The sequence below is a fragment of the Bos indicus genome, chromosome 8, assembly GCF_029378745.1.
Source record: "Bos indicus isolate NIAB-ARS_2022 breed Sahiwal x Tharparkar chromosome 8, NIAB-ARS_B.indTharparkar_mat_pri_1.0, whole genome shotgun sequence".
NCBI classification, from domain to species: domain Eukaryota; kingdom Metazoa; phylum Chordata; class Mammalia; order Artiodactyla; family Bovidae; genus Bos; species Bos indicus.
The window spans coordinates 44,218,960-44,235,031 of NC_091767.1; the positions used below are offsets into that span (position 1 = coordinate 44,218,960).

The 16,072-nt window shown below is 39.4% G+C and overlaps 1 protein-coding gene across 9 annotated transcripts in view; it reads left to right on the top strand.

The window, feature by feature from the left end:
• The window catches only part of LOC109562931 (putative COBW domain-containing protein 7), a 73,131-nt gene that overhangs the window by 9,092 nt on the left and 47,967 nt on the right, over window positions 1–16,072 (top strand). For 4 of the 9 annotated variants that reach the window (XM_070794614.1, XM_070794615.1, XM_070794612.1 and 1 more), the window contains exons 1-2: window positions 11,732–12,014; window positions 15,923–16,009. In XM_070794614.1, the coding sequence (XP_070650715.1) occupies window positions 11,852–12,014; window positions 15,923–16,009 (250 nt within the window). In that variant the 5' untranslated portion in view covers window positions 11,732–11,851. Of the gene's footprint in view, window positions 1–11,729; window positions 12,015–15,361; window positions 15,447–15,922; window positions 16,010–16,072 lie in introns of those variants that run through there. The other 5 variants (XR_011568049.1, XM_070794618.1, XM_019966035.2 and 2 more) reach the window with 5 other exon arrangements.

Genomic DNA, 16,072 nt, shown 5'->3' on the forward strand with positions numbered 1-16,072 from the left:
AGACAGACACAAAGGAATTTTGGGGGATGATGGAAGTGTTCTAAAACTAGATTTTGGTGATTGTTGTACAACTGGAAAAATGCATCAAAACTATTGAATTGTACACTTAAAATGAGTGAATTTTATGCTAGGTAAATTATACCCTAATAAAGCTGTAATTTAAAAAGAGAATAATGGATGATAAAATTGGTGGTAAAGTACAAGTATGATGAAAAGCATGGTCTTTTACATAGTCTCAAAGTATCACCCTCTAGGTACTTATCAACCACAACGGGGAAAATAGTAACTTTATGGTGGAGAAATCTGGCAGACACTACTTTTAATAAATGATCAGAGTTAATTAACATCACCAGTAAAGGGACAAGTGGATATCACGTGCCTTCTGAAGTGATACACAGAAAAGGATACAACATGGGGTGTTGCCAAACCAAAACGCATAACCTGAATTTAATCCTGACAGGGTATATGACAAACCCAAGTTGCTGCTGCTGCTAAGTCACTTCATTCGTGTCCAACTCTGTGCGACCTCATAGACGGCAGCCCACCAGGCTCCTCTGTCCCTGGGATTCTCCAGGCAAGAACACTGGAGTGGGTTGCCATTTCCTTCTCCAATGCACGCATGTATGCTAAGTCACTTCAGTCGTGTCCGACTCTGTGCGACCCTATGGACAGCAGCCCACCAGGCTCCTCCATCCACAGGGTTCTCTAGGCAAGAATACTGGAGTGGGTTGCCATTTCCTTCTCCAATCCAAGTTGAGGGTCATTCTTAAAAAAACTGACAAGCACTCTTCCAGAGTTTCAAGTTCATAAACGACAGACTAAGCAATACCCCTGATTACAGTAGGAGATGTGACAGCAAAGTGCTATGTGAGAGCCTGTGCTGGATCCTGGTCAGCAAACAGATGTTAGTGGGACAGCTAGTAATATTTGAATAAGGTCTGTAGATTAGTTAATAGCATTGTGTCAGTGTTAATTTCCTGCTTTTGATAATTGCAATGGGATTGTGTGAGATATTAAAATTAGGGAAAATAGGATGAAGGGTGTATGTGTAAATCTCTGTACTATTTTTGTAACTTTTAAAGTTATTTTGAAGTAGTTTCAAAATCAAAAGTTTAAAGGTTTGGTTCAGTTCAGTTCAGTCGCTCAGTCGTGTCCAACTCTTTGTGACCCCATGAATTGCAGCACTCCAGGCCTCCCTGTTCATCACCAACTCCATGAGTTCACTCAAACTCACGTCCATAGAGTCGGTGATGCCATCTAGCCATCTCATCCTCCATCGTCCCTTTCTCCTCCTGCCCCCAATCCCTCCCAGCATCAGAGTCTTTTCCAATGAGTCAACTCTTCGCATGAGGTGGCCAAAGTACTGGAGTTTCAGCTTTAGCATCATTCCTTCCAAAGAACACCCCGGACTGATCTCCTTTAGAATGGACTGGTTGGATCTCCTTGCAGTCCAAGGGACTCTCAAGAGTCTTCTCCAACACCACAGTTCAAAAGCATCAATTCTTCGGCACTCAGCCTTCTTCACAGAAGGTTAAAATGATATTTTTACCTTTCAGCTGGGAAAATGGCAATGGGTTGATGAGAAATTCATGGTGAAGTAGTGACGAAAGTTTTACCCATTGCTCAGAAAGTGCTAAGGATGAAAACAAGTTGATGTAGAGATGTTTTTAAATGAAGAACTACAACTGAATATTATTATATTAACCGTTTTCTTTCCTGATCCTTCATTCCTAGTGAAACAATGCTAATTCTGTACTTTTCTTTTTCTACTTAAGAATATATCTTTTTAGTGACTCCTGTGTTAGTGAAATAAAACATTTTAAAACCTAAAAACTTGATTCTTCTTTGCTTACTATTAAAAGAGAAATTATGGGTCACAATGATATTTGAAGCGAAACTTGGAAAGGCAGAATCTTATTGACCCAAGAGTTTTTAGAACTCAGAGTACTCTTCTGGTTACTATTCTGTTCAGTTAAGAAAATAAAGAGAATGCTTTACATTCTGCTGACCATGGAAGCACAATGAACAAGCAGTTAGTGCCAGGTAAGGCAAAGGTCTATGTGGGCACTGTAGCTGTTATGATATATCATTATGTATGTTCCATTTCTGCTACATGCATTATAAAATTACATATACATGTATGTGTGTGTTTGTGATTAAGAGTATGGTCTTTATTTTTAATTTTAAATTTTATTTAATTTTTTGTTGAAGTATAGTTAATTTATACTTTGTGTTAGTTTCAAGTGTACACCAAAGTGATTCAGTTATATATATTCTTTTTCAGACTCTTTTCCTCTATAGGTTATTACAAAATATTGAGTATAGTTCTTTGTGCTATACAATAGGTCCTTGTCGGTTATCTACTTTATATATGAAAGTGAAAGGAAGAAAGAAAGTGAAAGTCGCTTAGTCGTGTCTGACTCTTTGCGACTCCATGGACTATACAGTCCATGGAATTCTCCGGGCCACAATACTGGAGTGGATAGCCTTATATATATATAGTAGTGTGTATATGTTAATCCCTGTTATATTAAATAACTTCTCTTCAATGTTCACTTAAAAAGAGCAAGTAGCTCTCCAGGTGAATCAATTGTTAACTTCAATGCTTTTATCTCCCAGGAATGTTACCTTCAACTTTAAAGCATGCAAAGACCATAAAGTTATAAACATGTTTGTTAAAGAAAATCATAATTGGTTATTTAATCTATAGAATATAAGTGTTATGGGAGATTGTTGTTGTTTAGTCACTACGTGTCTGATTCTCTGCTACTCCAGGGACTGCAGCATGCCAGGCTCCTCTGTCCTCCACTATCTCCTGGAATTTGCTCAAATTCATGTTCATTCATTCAGTGATCTAATCCTCTGTCATCCCCTTCTCCTCCTGCCTTCAATCATTCCCAGACTTAGGGTCTTTTCCAATGAACTGGCTCTTCAAATCAGGTGGCCAAAGTCTTGGAGTTTCAGCTTCAGCATCAGTCCTTCCAATGAATATTCAGGGTCGATTTCCTATAGGATTGACTGGTTTGATCTTCTTTCTGGCTCCAGGACTCTCAAGAGTCTTCTCCAGCATCACAGTTTGAAAGCATCAGTTCTTTGGTGCTCAGTCTTCTTTATGGACCAACTCTCACATCCATACATGACCACTAGAAAAACCATGGTTTTGAATACATGGACCTTTGTTGGCAAAGAGATGCCTCTGCTTTTTAATGCTGTATAGGATTATCATAACTTTCCTTCCAAGGAGCAGGTGTCTTTTAATTTCATGGTTGCAGTTGCCATCTGCTATGATTTTGGAGCCCAAGAAAATAAAATGTCACTGTTTCCACTTTGTCCCCATCTACTTGACATGATGTGATGGGACCAGATACCATGATCTAAGTTTTTTGAATGCTGAGTTTCAAGCCAGCTTTTTCACTCTCCTCTTTCAGTTTCATCAAGAGGCTCTTTATTTCCTCTTAACTTGTTCCCAACTTTATTTCCTCTTAACTTTAGAGTGGTATCACCTGCACATCTGAAGTTCTTGGTTCTCCCAGCAAACTTGATTCCAGCTTGATTCCAAACTTGATTCATCCAGCCCAGAATTTTGCATGATGTATTTTGCATATAAATTAAATCAGCAGGGTGACAATATCCAGCCTTGTCATACTCCTTTCTCAATTTTGAATCAGTCTGTCCCATGTCTGGTTCTAACTGTTGCTTCTTGACCCGCATACAGGTTTCTCGGGTCATAAGTAAGGTGGTCTGGTACTCCCATCTCTTTAAGAATTTTTCAGTTTGTTGTGATCCTGAGAGTCAAAGGCTTTGGTGTAGTCAATGAAGCAGTAGTAGATGTTTTTTCTAGAATTCCCTTGCTTCCTCTAAGATACAATGAATGTTGGCAATTTGATCTCTGGTTTCTCTGCCTCTTCAAAACCCAGCTTGTACATCTGGAATTTCTTGGTTCACATATTGCTGGAGCCTAGGTTGAAGGATTTTGTGCACAACCTTGCTAGCATGTGAACTGAGTACACTTGTATGGTAGTTTGAACATTCTTTGGCATTGCCCATATGAGAGATTAAATTTGTTCAATTCAGCTATACATGAATTTACTACACTTATGATCAGAAATCCATCATTTATAGAATAGATTCTCCTGTTAATCAGAATGCTTCATTCGGACTTTTTTTTCTCTTGGGGGCTTTTCAAAATAAAGGTGATTCTAACAGTTTCATACATAAATATGGTGCAAAACGTTATAGTATTCCAATGTATGAATGACCCAAATTTGTTTAGCTACTTCCTTACTGGTGGATAGTTAGGATTTTTCCAACATTTTACCTACAACACACTTGCCATAAATGTCATAAATGTCTGTATATATGTAGGACAAATTTCTATCCATAGAATTTCTAGGTCAAAAAGCATATAAAATTAATATTTTGATAGATATTTTACATTTTGCCTGTCATAAAAACACTGTTGATATTTATCTTATTTAAAAATGTCTAGTTTCTGTGTTAAAAATTATAGATGCTTTTTGTCTTTTGTAACCAGCAATATGATACAAAGATGTATTTACAAATAAAATGTAACCATTTATCTCTTTCCCCATTGGCCTGTTACCTGTCCCATGCTCTTACAGTGATATGTATTCTTCCAAACATATTGCATAGACGTCAGCATACACATACATATATACATAAGTACAGTCTCATATATACATGCACTATCTGAATTTTTTCTAATTAGAATACATTCACATGTTATTTATATTACTTTAAAGACAATTAAACAAAACTCTCTATTGGTTAGAATTTGTTTCAGTGGCGGGAAGAGAAATTTAAACACCACATAAGTTCATTTTCCTCTCCTGCAGCTCCACACCAGGGCGTGGATGCTTCAAGGTCCCTGCTCCTGCACATCTCTGGGGTGTGGCTCCCATTCTCTGTAACCAAGAAGCACTCCAGTCACCCCTGCTGTCTCCCAAACAGCAAGAGAAAGAAGAAATGAAAGACACAAAGTTTCACAAAACTGCCACACACCACTTCTCATCCAGTCCATGAGCCAGAACTTCATCACAGGATTATAATTAGCCACAAGGTAGGCCAGGAAGGGTAGTCTTTATCCTAGGAGATTATGTACCTAGCTTAAAAGTCAGGCATTCTGATATTATTACAGAAGAAGAGGAGTCATACAGTAATAATTCAGAAAATTTCAAATTATTATACACATAAGTTTGGAAGGACCACTGAAATAAAGGTAGCCTGCAGAAGGAGTAAGTGTGCTGAAGAATGCTGATGTGAAGGAGGTTCCTAAAGAAAGATGATGTGACTGAGACAGAAATATGGAAGTGGCTGGGTGGCTTGAAAATATTTGCTGCTACATATTTGGAGCAGCCTACAGTCTCCTTGGAAGGAAAGTTATGGCCAAACTAGATAGCATATTCAAAAGCAGAGACATTACTTTGCCAACAAAGGTCCGTCTAGTTAAGGCTATGGTTTTTCCAGTGGTCATGTATGGATGTGAGAGTTGGACTGTGAAGAAAGCTGAGCACCGAAGAATTGATGCTTTTGAACTGTGGTGTTGGAGAAGACTCTTGAGAGTCCCTTGGACTGCAACAAGATCCAAACAGTCCATTCTAAAGAGATCAGCCCTGGGTGTTTATTGGAAGGACTAATGCTAAAGCTGAAACTCCAATACTTTGGCCACCTCATACGAAGAGTTGACTCATTGGAAAAGACTCTGATGCTGGGAGGGATTGGGGGCAGGAGGAGAAGGGGACAATGGAGGATGAGATGGCTGGATGGCATCACCGACTCGATGGACATGAGTTTGAGTGAACTCCGGGAGCTGGTGATGGACAGGGAGGCCTGGTGTGCTGCGATTCATGGGGTCGCAAAGAGTTGGACACGACTGAGCGACTGAACTGAACTGAACAGTGAGATTCAAGGGAAGAGCAAAAACATTAAAATAACAAGAGGAAAGTGAGTAAGTCAGTCTAAAGAAAGTTCATGAATCTTCCTCCACAAATGAAATCGTAGTGCCTAACTGAGAGAAAGAACTGTGGGACTCAAAATACATTGATCCTGAAACCAGGAAGCCCTGGCTTTGCTGAGAGCACAGTATTTCAGTTAAGAGCAAGTAAACACTCTTTGAGGAAATTTGGAGAAGTAAGAGAGGAAGAATGGGAATCTTCCACTTTTGTTTCTGTGTCTTTTATTTACATTTAAGCAGTCATGAGCAGGTGCCTGTGGCTTTTGGCATATACTTTTTTAAAACCATAAAAGTTAGAAAGTGAAACTTAAAGCCACAACTGTCACTTTTAAATTTCTATTGAGAAGAGATGAGGATATTATTTAAACTGTCTCCTAAACCATTACAATATAAATCACTGTTCATTTTTTAAAGTATTTCTCAATGCCCACTCCTTACCTGATAGTATATTTTGGAAAGAACTGTGCACCAATCAAGTTGGGCAACTTGTAGGCTTTGAATAGTGTTTTTTTCTTTTTTTAAATTTTGTGGGAACCTAATTTACAAGTGACTGGACTATAAATAGACTATAAACTAAGCCTTAAAAGTAGCCTAGTTTAACAGACTAAGCTAACGAATTCAAATAATATTACTGACAGCCTTTGAAATGAAAATCACACTCCCTTAAAACACAGAAATTATCCTGTATCACCTGCCAGTCACCTTCAATATTTTGTGGAAGGAATATTATTTCATGTCCTTAAAGTGGTTTTATGTCATAACAGGACTACATGATACTTGAATATTGTTATTCTGTCCTAACTCGGGCAGTCACAAGAATAAAAACCACAGGTGTCTGGCCTTTCAGAGATATTCCCAAGTTGCTAATGAAAAATAGCAAATAAATCAATACATATAAGAATTTAAGAAATATTTTGTTTATTTATTTACTAACCACAACTAGATAAGAGGAACTGGGCTAATTTTGAAATTCTCCTCAGTTTCCTTTTCTCTGAGCTGCTCACTGCTGTGTTCTTTCCTTTGCAGGAAGTTGCAAAATTGAGAGGGAAAAAAAATACCAAGTTGGCATTATTTTTAGCTGTCCTCTGATTTGGACGTAGCTACAGTCCTTACTTTTTTCGTGGCAACTGTCATAACTATTCAAAAGAAGAAAAATAAGGTAAAACGGAGAAGTATGGAATTATGACAAAAGACACATGGTACAAAACTGAGCTGCTGCAATCCAGACAGTGTGAGAGCTTGTCTACTTGCTGTGTGCCAACAGAGGGCTCCTACCACAATGCAGAGACTCAGGTGCTGCCTGCATTGGGTCTCCTGAAGGCCAGGTATTGGCGCCCCTAGAGAAACAGTTTAAGCTTCTCGACTTCAGACCTTTCTCTGAATATAAGTATGGTACTATACTATGGTGGGCTTCCCTGGTGGCTCAGACAGTAATCAATCTGCCTGCAATGCAGGAGACTAGGGTTTGACCCCTGGATCAGGAAGATCCCCAGGAAAAGGGAATGGTGATCCACTCCAGTATTCTTGCCTGAAGAACCCCATAAACAAAGGAGTCTGGTGGGCTACAGTCCATGGGGTTGCAAAGAGTCAGACACGACTGAGCAACTAAGGACACACACACACACACACTCACTATACAATGGTACCTAACCCTTTGGGGACAGGGGTGGTTGCAATGGGGAATGATTTACAAGTTGAGTTTAAAATAGCAGGGGTGATCTGTTTTTGCAAAATTTCATTTAATTCAGCTTAACAAGGCAGTGCATATTAAATTGTTTTTGTTGCTATTGTTTAGTCACCCAGTCGTGTCAGACACTTTGCATATTAGATTAGCAGTTGGCAAACTATGGCTTGCTGCCGCTTTTTGTGCAGACTGCAAGCTCAGAGTGATTTTTATATTTTTTGTAGATTGAAAAATTAAAGGAATGCTATTTCATGACATGAAAATTATATGAGTTTCAGATTTTAAAATTCGTGGACATTTGTTTTCTCTCTTATACGTATCTGTATAACATGCTTGAATTCCTCCGTTGACTGTAAAGCCTTAAATACTTACTGCCTGGCCCTTTATAGAAAAAGTTTGCAGATCCCTGGTTTAGAAGAGCACAGAACTTAGTGTCAGGAAGGTCTGACTGTGCAGTAGGACTGCCATTTACTGAAGGTAGACTGAGCAAGATATCTAACTTTTCTAAGCCTCAGTTTCCTTGCTTATAAGGGTATAGAAATTATATTTAACTTGCTGAGTTAAATGAGATAATACATTTGATATATTTAACATAATGCCTACCACTCAGTAAGGGATCCACACATTATCATTGCTGTTGTTTTACCATAACAACTGTGATTAAATAAAATTGCAAAAATGAGGAATTTTAAAGTTAACATTAGAATAGACTGTAATAGATTGCAGAATAGAAGAGATTGTATTGAAGATTCTACAATATTATACTTAGGACATTTTAAAAGCTTACTTTAAAAGGTATTTTGAATTAAATAACAACATCTCACTCAAAATAGAATGGATAAAATTGGTAGGTCCTGTTAAAATAGAAGGAAATGCCAACCCACTTCAGTATTCTTGCCTGGGAAATCCCATAGGCAGAGGAGCCCATAGTGTCCCTAAATAGTCGGACACGGCTTAGCAACTGAAAAACAACAAATAGCAGTCAAACTCAGATACGCAAGAAGAGCTGAAATCAAAAGCCTTATAACTAAGTCAAAACCCTTACCTCTTCAGGCACACGCTTCCTAACATCTGGCCAGGTACTAGAGTCAGAAAAGAAAGTGGTAGAACTCCATAGAATTCTTGAAGAGACATCTTGCTGAAGAGTGTTATGGAGAAAGACTAAAGGAAAACTTTCCAGCTCTGATCTTTATACTCATACCAAAGTATGTCTCAATTGTGAAATCACAACAAATGATAACTCTACTCAGAAGGCCAGGACTGAAACTGCTGGAGGCAAGACTGCAGGCAGTGCTTCTACACAAACACACACTTGCCCCACCACATTTTGATACATGTAGGAGTCTTTCAATTCATTTAAAAAATATTTTTATTTATTTATCATAGCTCTATGACCAGGGATTGAATCTAGACCCACCTGCATTGGAAGTTCAGAGTCCTAACCACAGGACAGCCAGGGAATTCCCAGAAGCCTTTTTAAAACAGCAGCTCTACTAGGGTAAAATCCATATACAGAACAAAGCATCTATTTAATGGGTACAACCCAGTGGTTTATAGTGTATTCAGAGAATTGTGCTACCATGTCCAACAAGCAATTTTAGATCATTTTCATCACCTCCAAAATGTGCCCATTAGCAGTCACAGCCTTCAGTCCCCTGGTGTCTGGTAACAACTAATTAATTTTGTTTCTATAGGTGTGCCTATCTGGACATTTCAAGTACAGGGAGTGAAACAATGTGTGGTGTTTTGTGAATGCCTTCTTTCACTCAGCATAATGCTTCTGAGGTTCATTCATCTTGCAGCAGGGTGTGCATGCTAAGTCCCTTCAGTCATGTCCGACTCTTTTTAACCCTATGGACTGTAGCCCACCAGGCTCCTCTCTCTGTGGGATTCTCCAGGCAAGAATACTGGAGTGGGTTGCCATGCCCTCCTCCAGGGGATCTTCCCAACCCAGGGATCAAACTTGTGTCTCTTATGTCTTCTGCCTTGGCAGGCAGGTTCTTTACCACTAGAGCCAATTGGGAAGTCCCTTGTAGCAGGTATCAGTACTTTATTTCTGTTCATTGTGAGATAATTTTCTATTATATGGGTATATCATTTTGTTTATTCATTCATCAGCTGATGGACATTTTGAGCTGTATAAAACTCTTTTTGCTATGACTGAAGCTACAGACTGTTACATCATACTTGTCCATCATCTTACTGAGTTGCTATAGGGCACAGGTTCCTCCTGGTGAGAGATAAGAGATGTTAGTGTAACATTCAGCCAGAGTCATAGAAGGGAATCTGCAAGAACTTGCCTGAGGAGTACTTAAGAGAAGATGATCAGGGTTGTAACAGTTTTTTTCTGTTCAGGAAGCAATGCTGAAGGGTCACTCAATGCAGTTCATAAGGGCAAAACCTGAAAATGACTGATAGGAAATGCATAAATAAATTGCTGACGAGTCATGTAACAATATAATACAACAGTGGAGTTGAAAAATCAGCTAACCCTAGAATATCATATGAAATTCAAAGACAAGAAAAAATTAAACAACATATTGTTTAAGTACATATTTATATAAGTGATAGAACCAAAAAGAAAAGAGGAAAAAAGTCAGCCATGATCAATTCATAGTAGTGATTACTATCTCAGAGGAGAAGCAGAGCATTAGACTAGGAGACAGTCACATGAATAGATGTCCTTCTTGGTACTGTTCTGGGGTTAGAAGTGATGTCAAAGGCGTTCATTGCAAATATACATAAATATATATGTAAATATAAAGGAGGGCTGTTGCAGACTTTAAAAGATGCACAACCTAAAAGTAGAGAATTATGTTTTATTCATGAGGACTTAAGCTTGGGAGCACCAGGAAGATCCCCTGGAGTAGGAAATGGCAGCCCACTACAGTATTCTTGCCTGGAGAATCCCATGGACAGAGGAGCCTGGCAAGTTGAGGTCCATAGGGTCTCAAAGAGTTGGACACAACTGAAGCAACTTAGCATACAAAAAAATTTAGTGATTTTTCTTTGTGTGTGAAGTTGCAAGAGTCTGGGCTTAATTAAATTGTTCCTTTGATATATACCTTAACTAACTAGGGCCAGTATCCTGTTTTCCTCCTTGAATCCCCTTAGGGTGCACTGCTGGGGTAGGTACAGAGGTTAATGACTTGATGTCTGCAAAAACCTTTGTTTACTGATAGGGCAGGTGGCATTCTTCATCCAGACTATCTATGCATTATTGATGACAGTGCCAGGCACTGAAGAATGTATGAATAAATGAATTCAGGGTGTGTTAGTTGCTCAGTCCTGTCTGGCTCTTTTGAACTCCACAGACTACAGCCCGCCAGATTTGTCTGTCCATGGAATTCTCCAGGCAAGAATACTGGAATGGGTAGCCATTCCCTTCTCCAGGGTATCTTCCTGACCCAGGGATTGAACTCAAGTCTCCTGCATTGCAGGCAGATTTTTTATGGTCTGAGACACCAAGGAAGCTTGAACTCAGGGTAATTGAGACCAAATTTTAAAAAATGAGATGATAAATAAAAGTAATGCACGTACACAGTAAAAAATTGGATAAAGATAAAACCTGCAATTATAAAATAGAAAAAAGTTTCACTGGTTCAGGTAGAAAAATTGCAATTACCTTTGTGCTGTTATAGCTTCCCATTCTCCTAACACATGTATACCTGTGGCGGATTCATTTTGATATTTGGCAAAACTAATACAATTATGTAAAGTTTAAAAAAAAAAAAGAATCCAACAACAACAACAACAACAACAAATTTTTTAATGATACTAAGAAATGTCAAGTTGATGTAGCCTATTCCCTGTGGGAGCTGTTTAGGACGGGCTACTCTTCAGATTCCAACTGCCCTGGTCTCAAGGCCTCAGCCCTGCCACTGACCGTCCATTAGCTATGAAGGCTGCAGTCTCACACAGACACGATGTCAGGTACGGCCCTGACAATTCCGCCCACGTTCATAGAACACGCCCGAGGGGCGTGCCCAGTGCCCGTAGGGGCGTGTCTAAAAGGCGTGGCGGTCCTGAGCCCGAGCCCAGGTAACTGGGGGCGGTTTCGGGAGGCGCCACGCGTCGCGAAGTGATGACGTCAAACGCGCGCCTCGCGTTTTGCGTGCGCAGCTGCGGGTTGTGGGGGTCTTGATCCCAGGTCCTGTGTGTGGTGGGGAGAGGTGAGCTGTGGTGTTTGCAACATGTCTCGTGCTGTTGACTCGGCGGATGAGGAAGAGGAGCAGGCGGAAGAGGATTGTCCTGAATTGGTCCCCATTGAGGCGAAGCAAAGAGAGGTGAAGGAGGAGGAGGAAAAGTCTGGCCCCGGCGCTAAGATCCCAGTCACAATTATCACCGGGTATTTAGGTAACTAACCATCCCGGTCAGAAAGTTCAGTGAGCGCTATTCTGGGATTTGGGGGCTGATGGCGCCTCTTCTCCTTAGGCATCCGGGCCTTCTGGCCGAAGGCCAGTGTCTCTGAGGTAGGGGCTGGGTCAGTTGCTCCCCGTACGGGATTCTTCTCACCTGAAGGGTTAATGATGCTCAGACCCCTCCGCGTTAGGGTCACATTTATCAACTGAGGTTGAAAATTAGCCTCGCATTTTTAAAACTAGTTCTAGCTTAGCAGTGTGAAGCACGGACCCGCCCCTCATTATGCATGTGACCCCTAACAAGTTGCATTTCTGAAGTTCACTGCCTCACTTGAAAATGGAAATACCAGTCACCTGTCTCAGTTTGCTTTTCTCTTATGCTTAGTGGGGCAAGAAACACATGTTTTGTAAGTAGGTTCCCATTAAAGATGTCCTTTCTGAAAACGCCCAAGGGCCCTTCCTCAGTATATTCCCTTCTCCACCAGCCAGTTTCTTCTTGCCTTTCGTGTAAAATACTCTTTATCGCAGCCTTTTTTTTTTTTTTTTTTTTGTCTGTTTGTAACGTACTGTCGGAGAAAGGGTAAGAATAAAATTACTGTGCCCTCCGAGACTATATTTCTCAAACTTAAGGGCTTTTCAGGAGTTCATGGGGTCACTTAATTCATAACTTTGTAAATAGAGTAGTTTCCTGAAGGACGGGATATGTGCTTACACTAGGAGTACTTTATTGGAAAAGTTTGAGAAGTATCATTTTAAAACTACAGTTAAATAGAAGGGCTAGAATAAATACCATATTAAAAGTGTAGGGAAAGGAAGTGAAATGAAATATTTAAAGTGAAATGATCTGGGGAAAAGAGTATCATTTCTAGATGCTACTGCTGCTGCTAAGTCGCTTCAGTCGTGTCCGACTCTGTGTGACCCCATAGACCGCAGCCCACCAGGCGTCCCCGGGATTCTCCAGGCAAGAACACTGGAGTGGGTTGCCATTTCCTTTTCCAATGCATGAAAGTGAAAAGTGAAAGTGAAGTCGCTCAGTCGTGTCCGACTCTTAGCGACCCCAAGAGACAAGTATAAACTTGGTGCACCTGAGGGCCTTTTACATAAAAACGGGAATTAAATCACTGGCATGACTCGGTCTCTCTCTTTTGCTTTGCAGACTTAAGTTTATTTTCATTTTTACTCAGGGTTAATTTTATAAAGGAGTTTATTTATTAGTAAAGGAATTTCCCCAGTGTTATTCAGATGCAGCTTCACTGTGAAGTTGAGCAGATTTTTGTTCTGAAACAATATAGTTTAGACTTGTTTTCCCCACCTTCCCCATTTTGCTCACTGGTAGATCAGAAGAGCATTGCAGATAATCGTCTGAAGCTTAGTTGTGAGGCCTCACGCCACCAACTTCGTTGCTGAATCTAGTAGATGGTTTCCCTGCTTATTGTTGAGCATTTTTGTTCCCTTGGTTTCTACCACATTTTACTTCTGATTTTCCCTCTACTTTTCTGGCTTCCCCTTAAAAATTTTTTTAATCCCTCCTCTGTCCTCTCTATTAACTTCATACCCAGGTGATTTCTATTTTGATGTTTCATAGACATGTCAAACTCTGCATGTCCAAAACTTCATGTTAGCATCCCGTCATGAATGATGGTTGCTTCTGTGATCCTAACCATTTGGAATATTATAAAAGCTTCCTAACTAGTGTTAAGTCACATTGCCTTTTAATATGTTCTCTGTATTTTACCCTTAATGATCTTTATATATGTCAATCTGATTTTGTCAGACCCTTCAGCAGTTTATATTTGGGTTAAAGTTCAAATTCCTTGACATGAGTTTATAATCTTGCTCTTGACAACCTCTTTAGCCTGAGAAACTGTGGCCCAGAACTACTTTTACTTCTAAAAAGAGCAAGTGTTTTGGCCCCAGGAAGACATTCTTCTTACTGTTAGTTCTCTGGCTAGATGTCCCTCTTAGGTGCTCCATGACATCTTGTACATCTATTGACTATATGATCCTGTGGCATGGTTGCCTCTTTACTGATCTGAATTCCCCCTCTTTCTCCCACTTCCCTTAATGTTTCTAAACTTCATGAAGATACAGACAGTTTGTTATGTCTTGTGCATGTTTCACTAAGGCTCAGTATAAAATCTGGTCCATAGCGGACTTGAGTGCTTGAACTGTGTCTTAGTATCTTTTGCTTCCTGATAAGATGGCTCAGCAGTAAAGAACCCTCAATGAAGGAGATGCAGGTTCGATCCCTGGGTCAGGAATATCCCCTGGAGTAGGAAATGGCAACCCACTCCAGTATTCTTGCCTGGAAAAGTCCATGAACAGAGTTGGATGTGACTGAGCACAAACACATAGTTATTTATAAAGCACTAGTAATTCTACAGGGAGAAGGCAATGGCACCCCACTCCAGTACTCTTGCCTGGAAACTCCCATGGACGGAGGTGCCTGGTGGGCTGCAGTCCATGGGGTCGCTAAGAGTCAGATATAACTGAGCGACCTTACTTTCACTTTTCACTTTCATGCATTGGAGAAGGAAATGGCAACCCACTCCAGTGTTCTTGCCTGAAGAATCCCAGGGGCGGGGAAGTCTGGTGGGCTGCCGTCTATGGGGTCGCACAGAGTTGGACACGACTGAAGTGACTTGGCAGCAGCAGCAGTAATTCTACAAAGCCCTCCATGGCCACCCCATCCTTTCCATTTTCCCTGCCACTGCTTAGTGCAGTGCTCATGCTCAGGGCCCTTGTCTCACATTTGGATTGGTTTTAAGAATATCCTTATTGCTCTGTGTCCTTAAGATCTGTTCCTTCCATTATGAATATTAACCTTTAGTGATATTGAGCTTCCTAAATCCCTCTGAACACAAGCCTTCCATCCCTTCAACAGCTTTTATACAAATATGGCCCCCAAAGGTTGAAGATATTAATATCCTACTACTCAGTAAATCCCTCCCAATTATACCCTAGAAATCTTGTAAAGTTACTGCAGAAGATGTGTACAACCTGTATGCATGTATACAAGTTCTTTTTAGCAACACTGTAATAGCAAAACACTAGAAACAACCCATATGCCCACCAACAGAAAAATATGTAAATAAATTACATGTTTATATAATTGACTACACTACTATCTATATGCAGTTAGGGTTGGTTATTTATCTTTTTTTTTTTTACCCTTCTATGGACGTTCACAAGACCAATGTTTTTTCCTTCTGCTTGAGCTGAATGTACTTAGGTGTATTATGCCACCTACTGGATAGAGTTAGTGTAGCTATATGAACTTTTCTAATACTGATTATTGTGTCTTTCGTTAATATTTCCTAGGTCCATTTGCCATTGTGTGTGTGTAAAATTAATTTTATAGATTGCTTTAAGCATACTAAAGACAGCCATCTAGACATTCTGAATTTATGTGTGGTTAATATAAAAGGTAGGTCTTTATGTGTACATTTTGGGGAAGTAAACTATCTATTCTTGGCTAAGAAACACTGTCATCCTGTAAAGGGATTTAAATACTTTATGTTTTATAAACTACATGACTATTTTATTCCCCAGGAACCATTATTTCAATAATTCCTTATTTAATAGAAAATTTAGATAACCTTACATTAATTGTTTAAGTTATATAGAAGACTTCTTTTTTTTGTTGTATGAGGTCAAAGAAAGATATGTAAGCCACCTTATTGGAGTGTTTATAAATATTTGTAAAATTTTATAAGACATAAAGCATTTTTAATAGTTTTCAAAGCGTACTTTAATCTTTCCCTCTAGAATCTTATATTACCATCGTTAAATAATATTTGAATAACATGCAAATTTTAAAGAGCGTTAGGACTCTTTAAACTTTTTTGTCCATTTAAAATCAGTCTTTTGACTTTTGTTATTTAAAACAAACGTGTTTTATAGGTGCTGGGAAGACAACACTTCTTAACTATATTTTGACAGAGCAACATAGTAAAAGAATAGCAGTGATTTTAAATGAATTTGGGGAAGGTAAGTAAAGTTCAGTAAATGCTGTGCTATAAGAATGTATTGAACAGTTAATTCAGCTGGTGA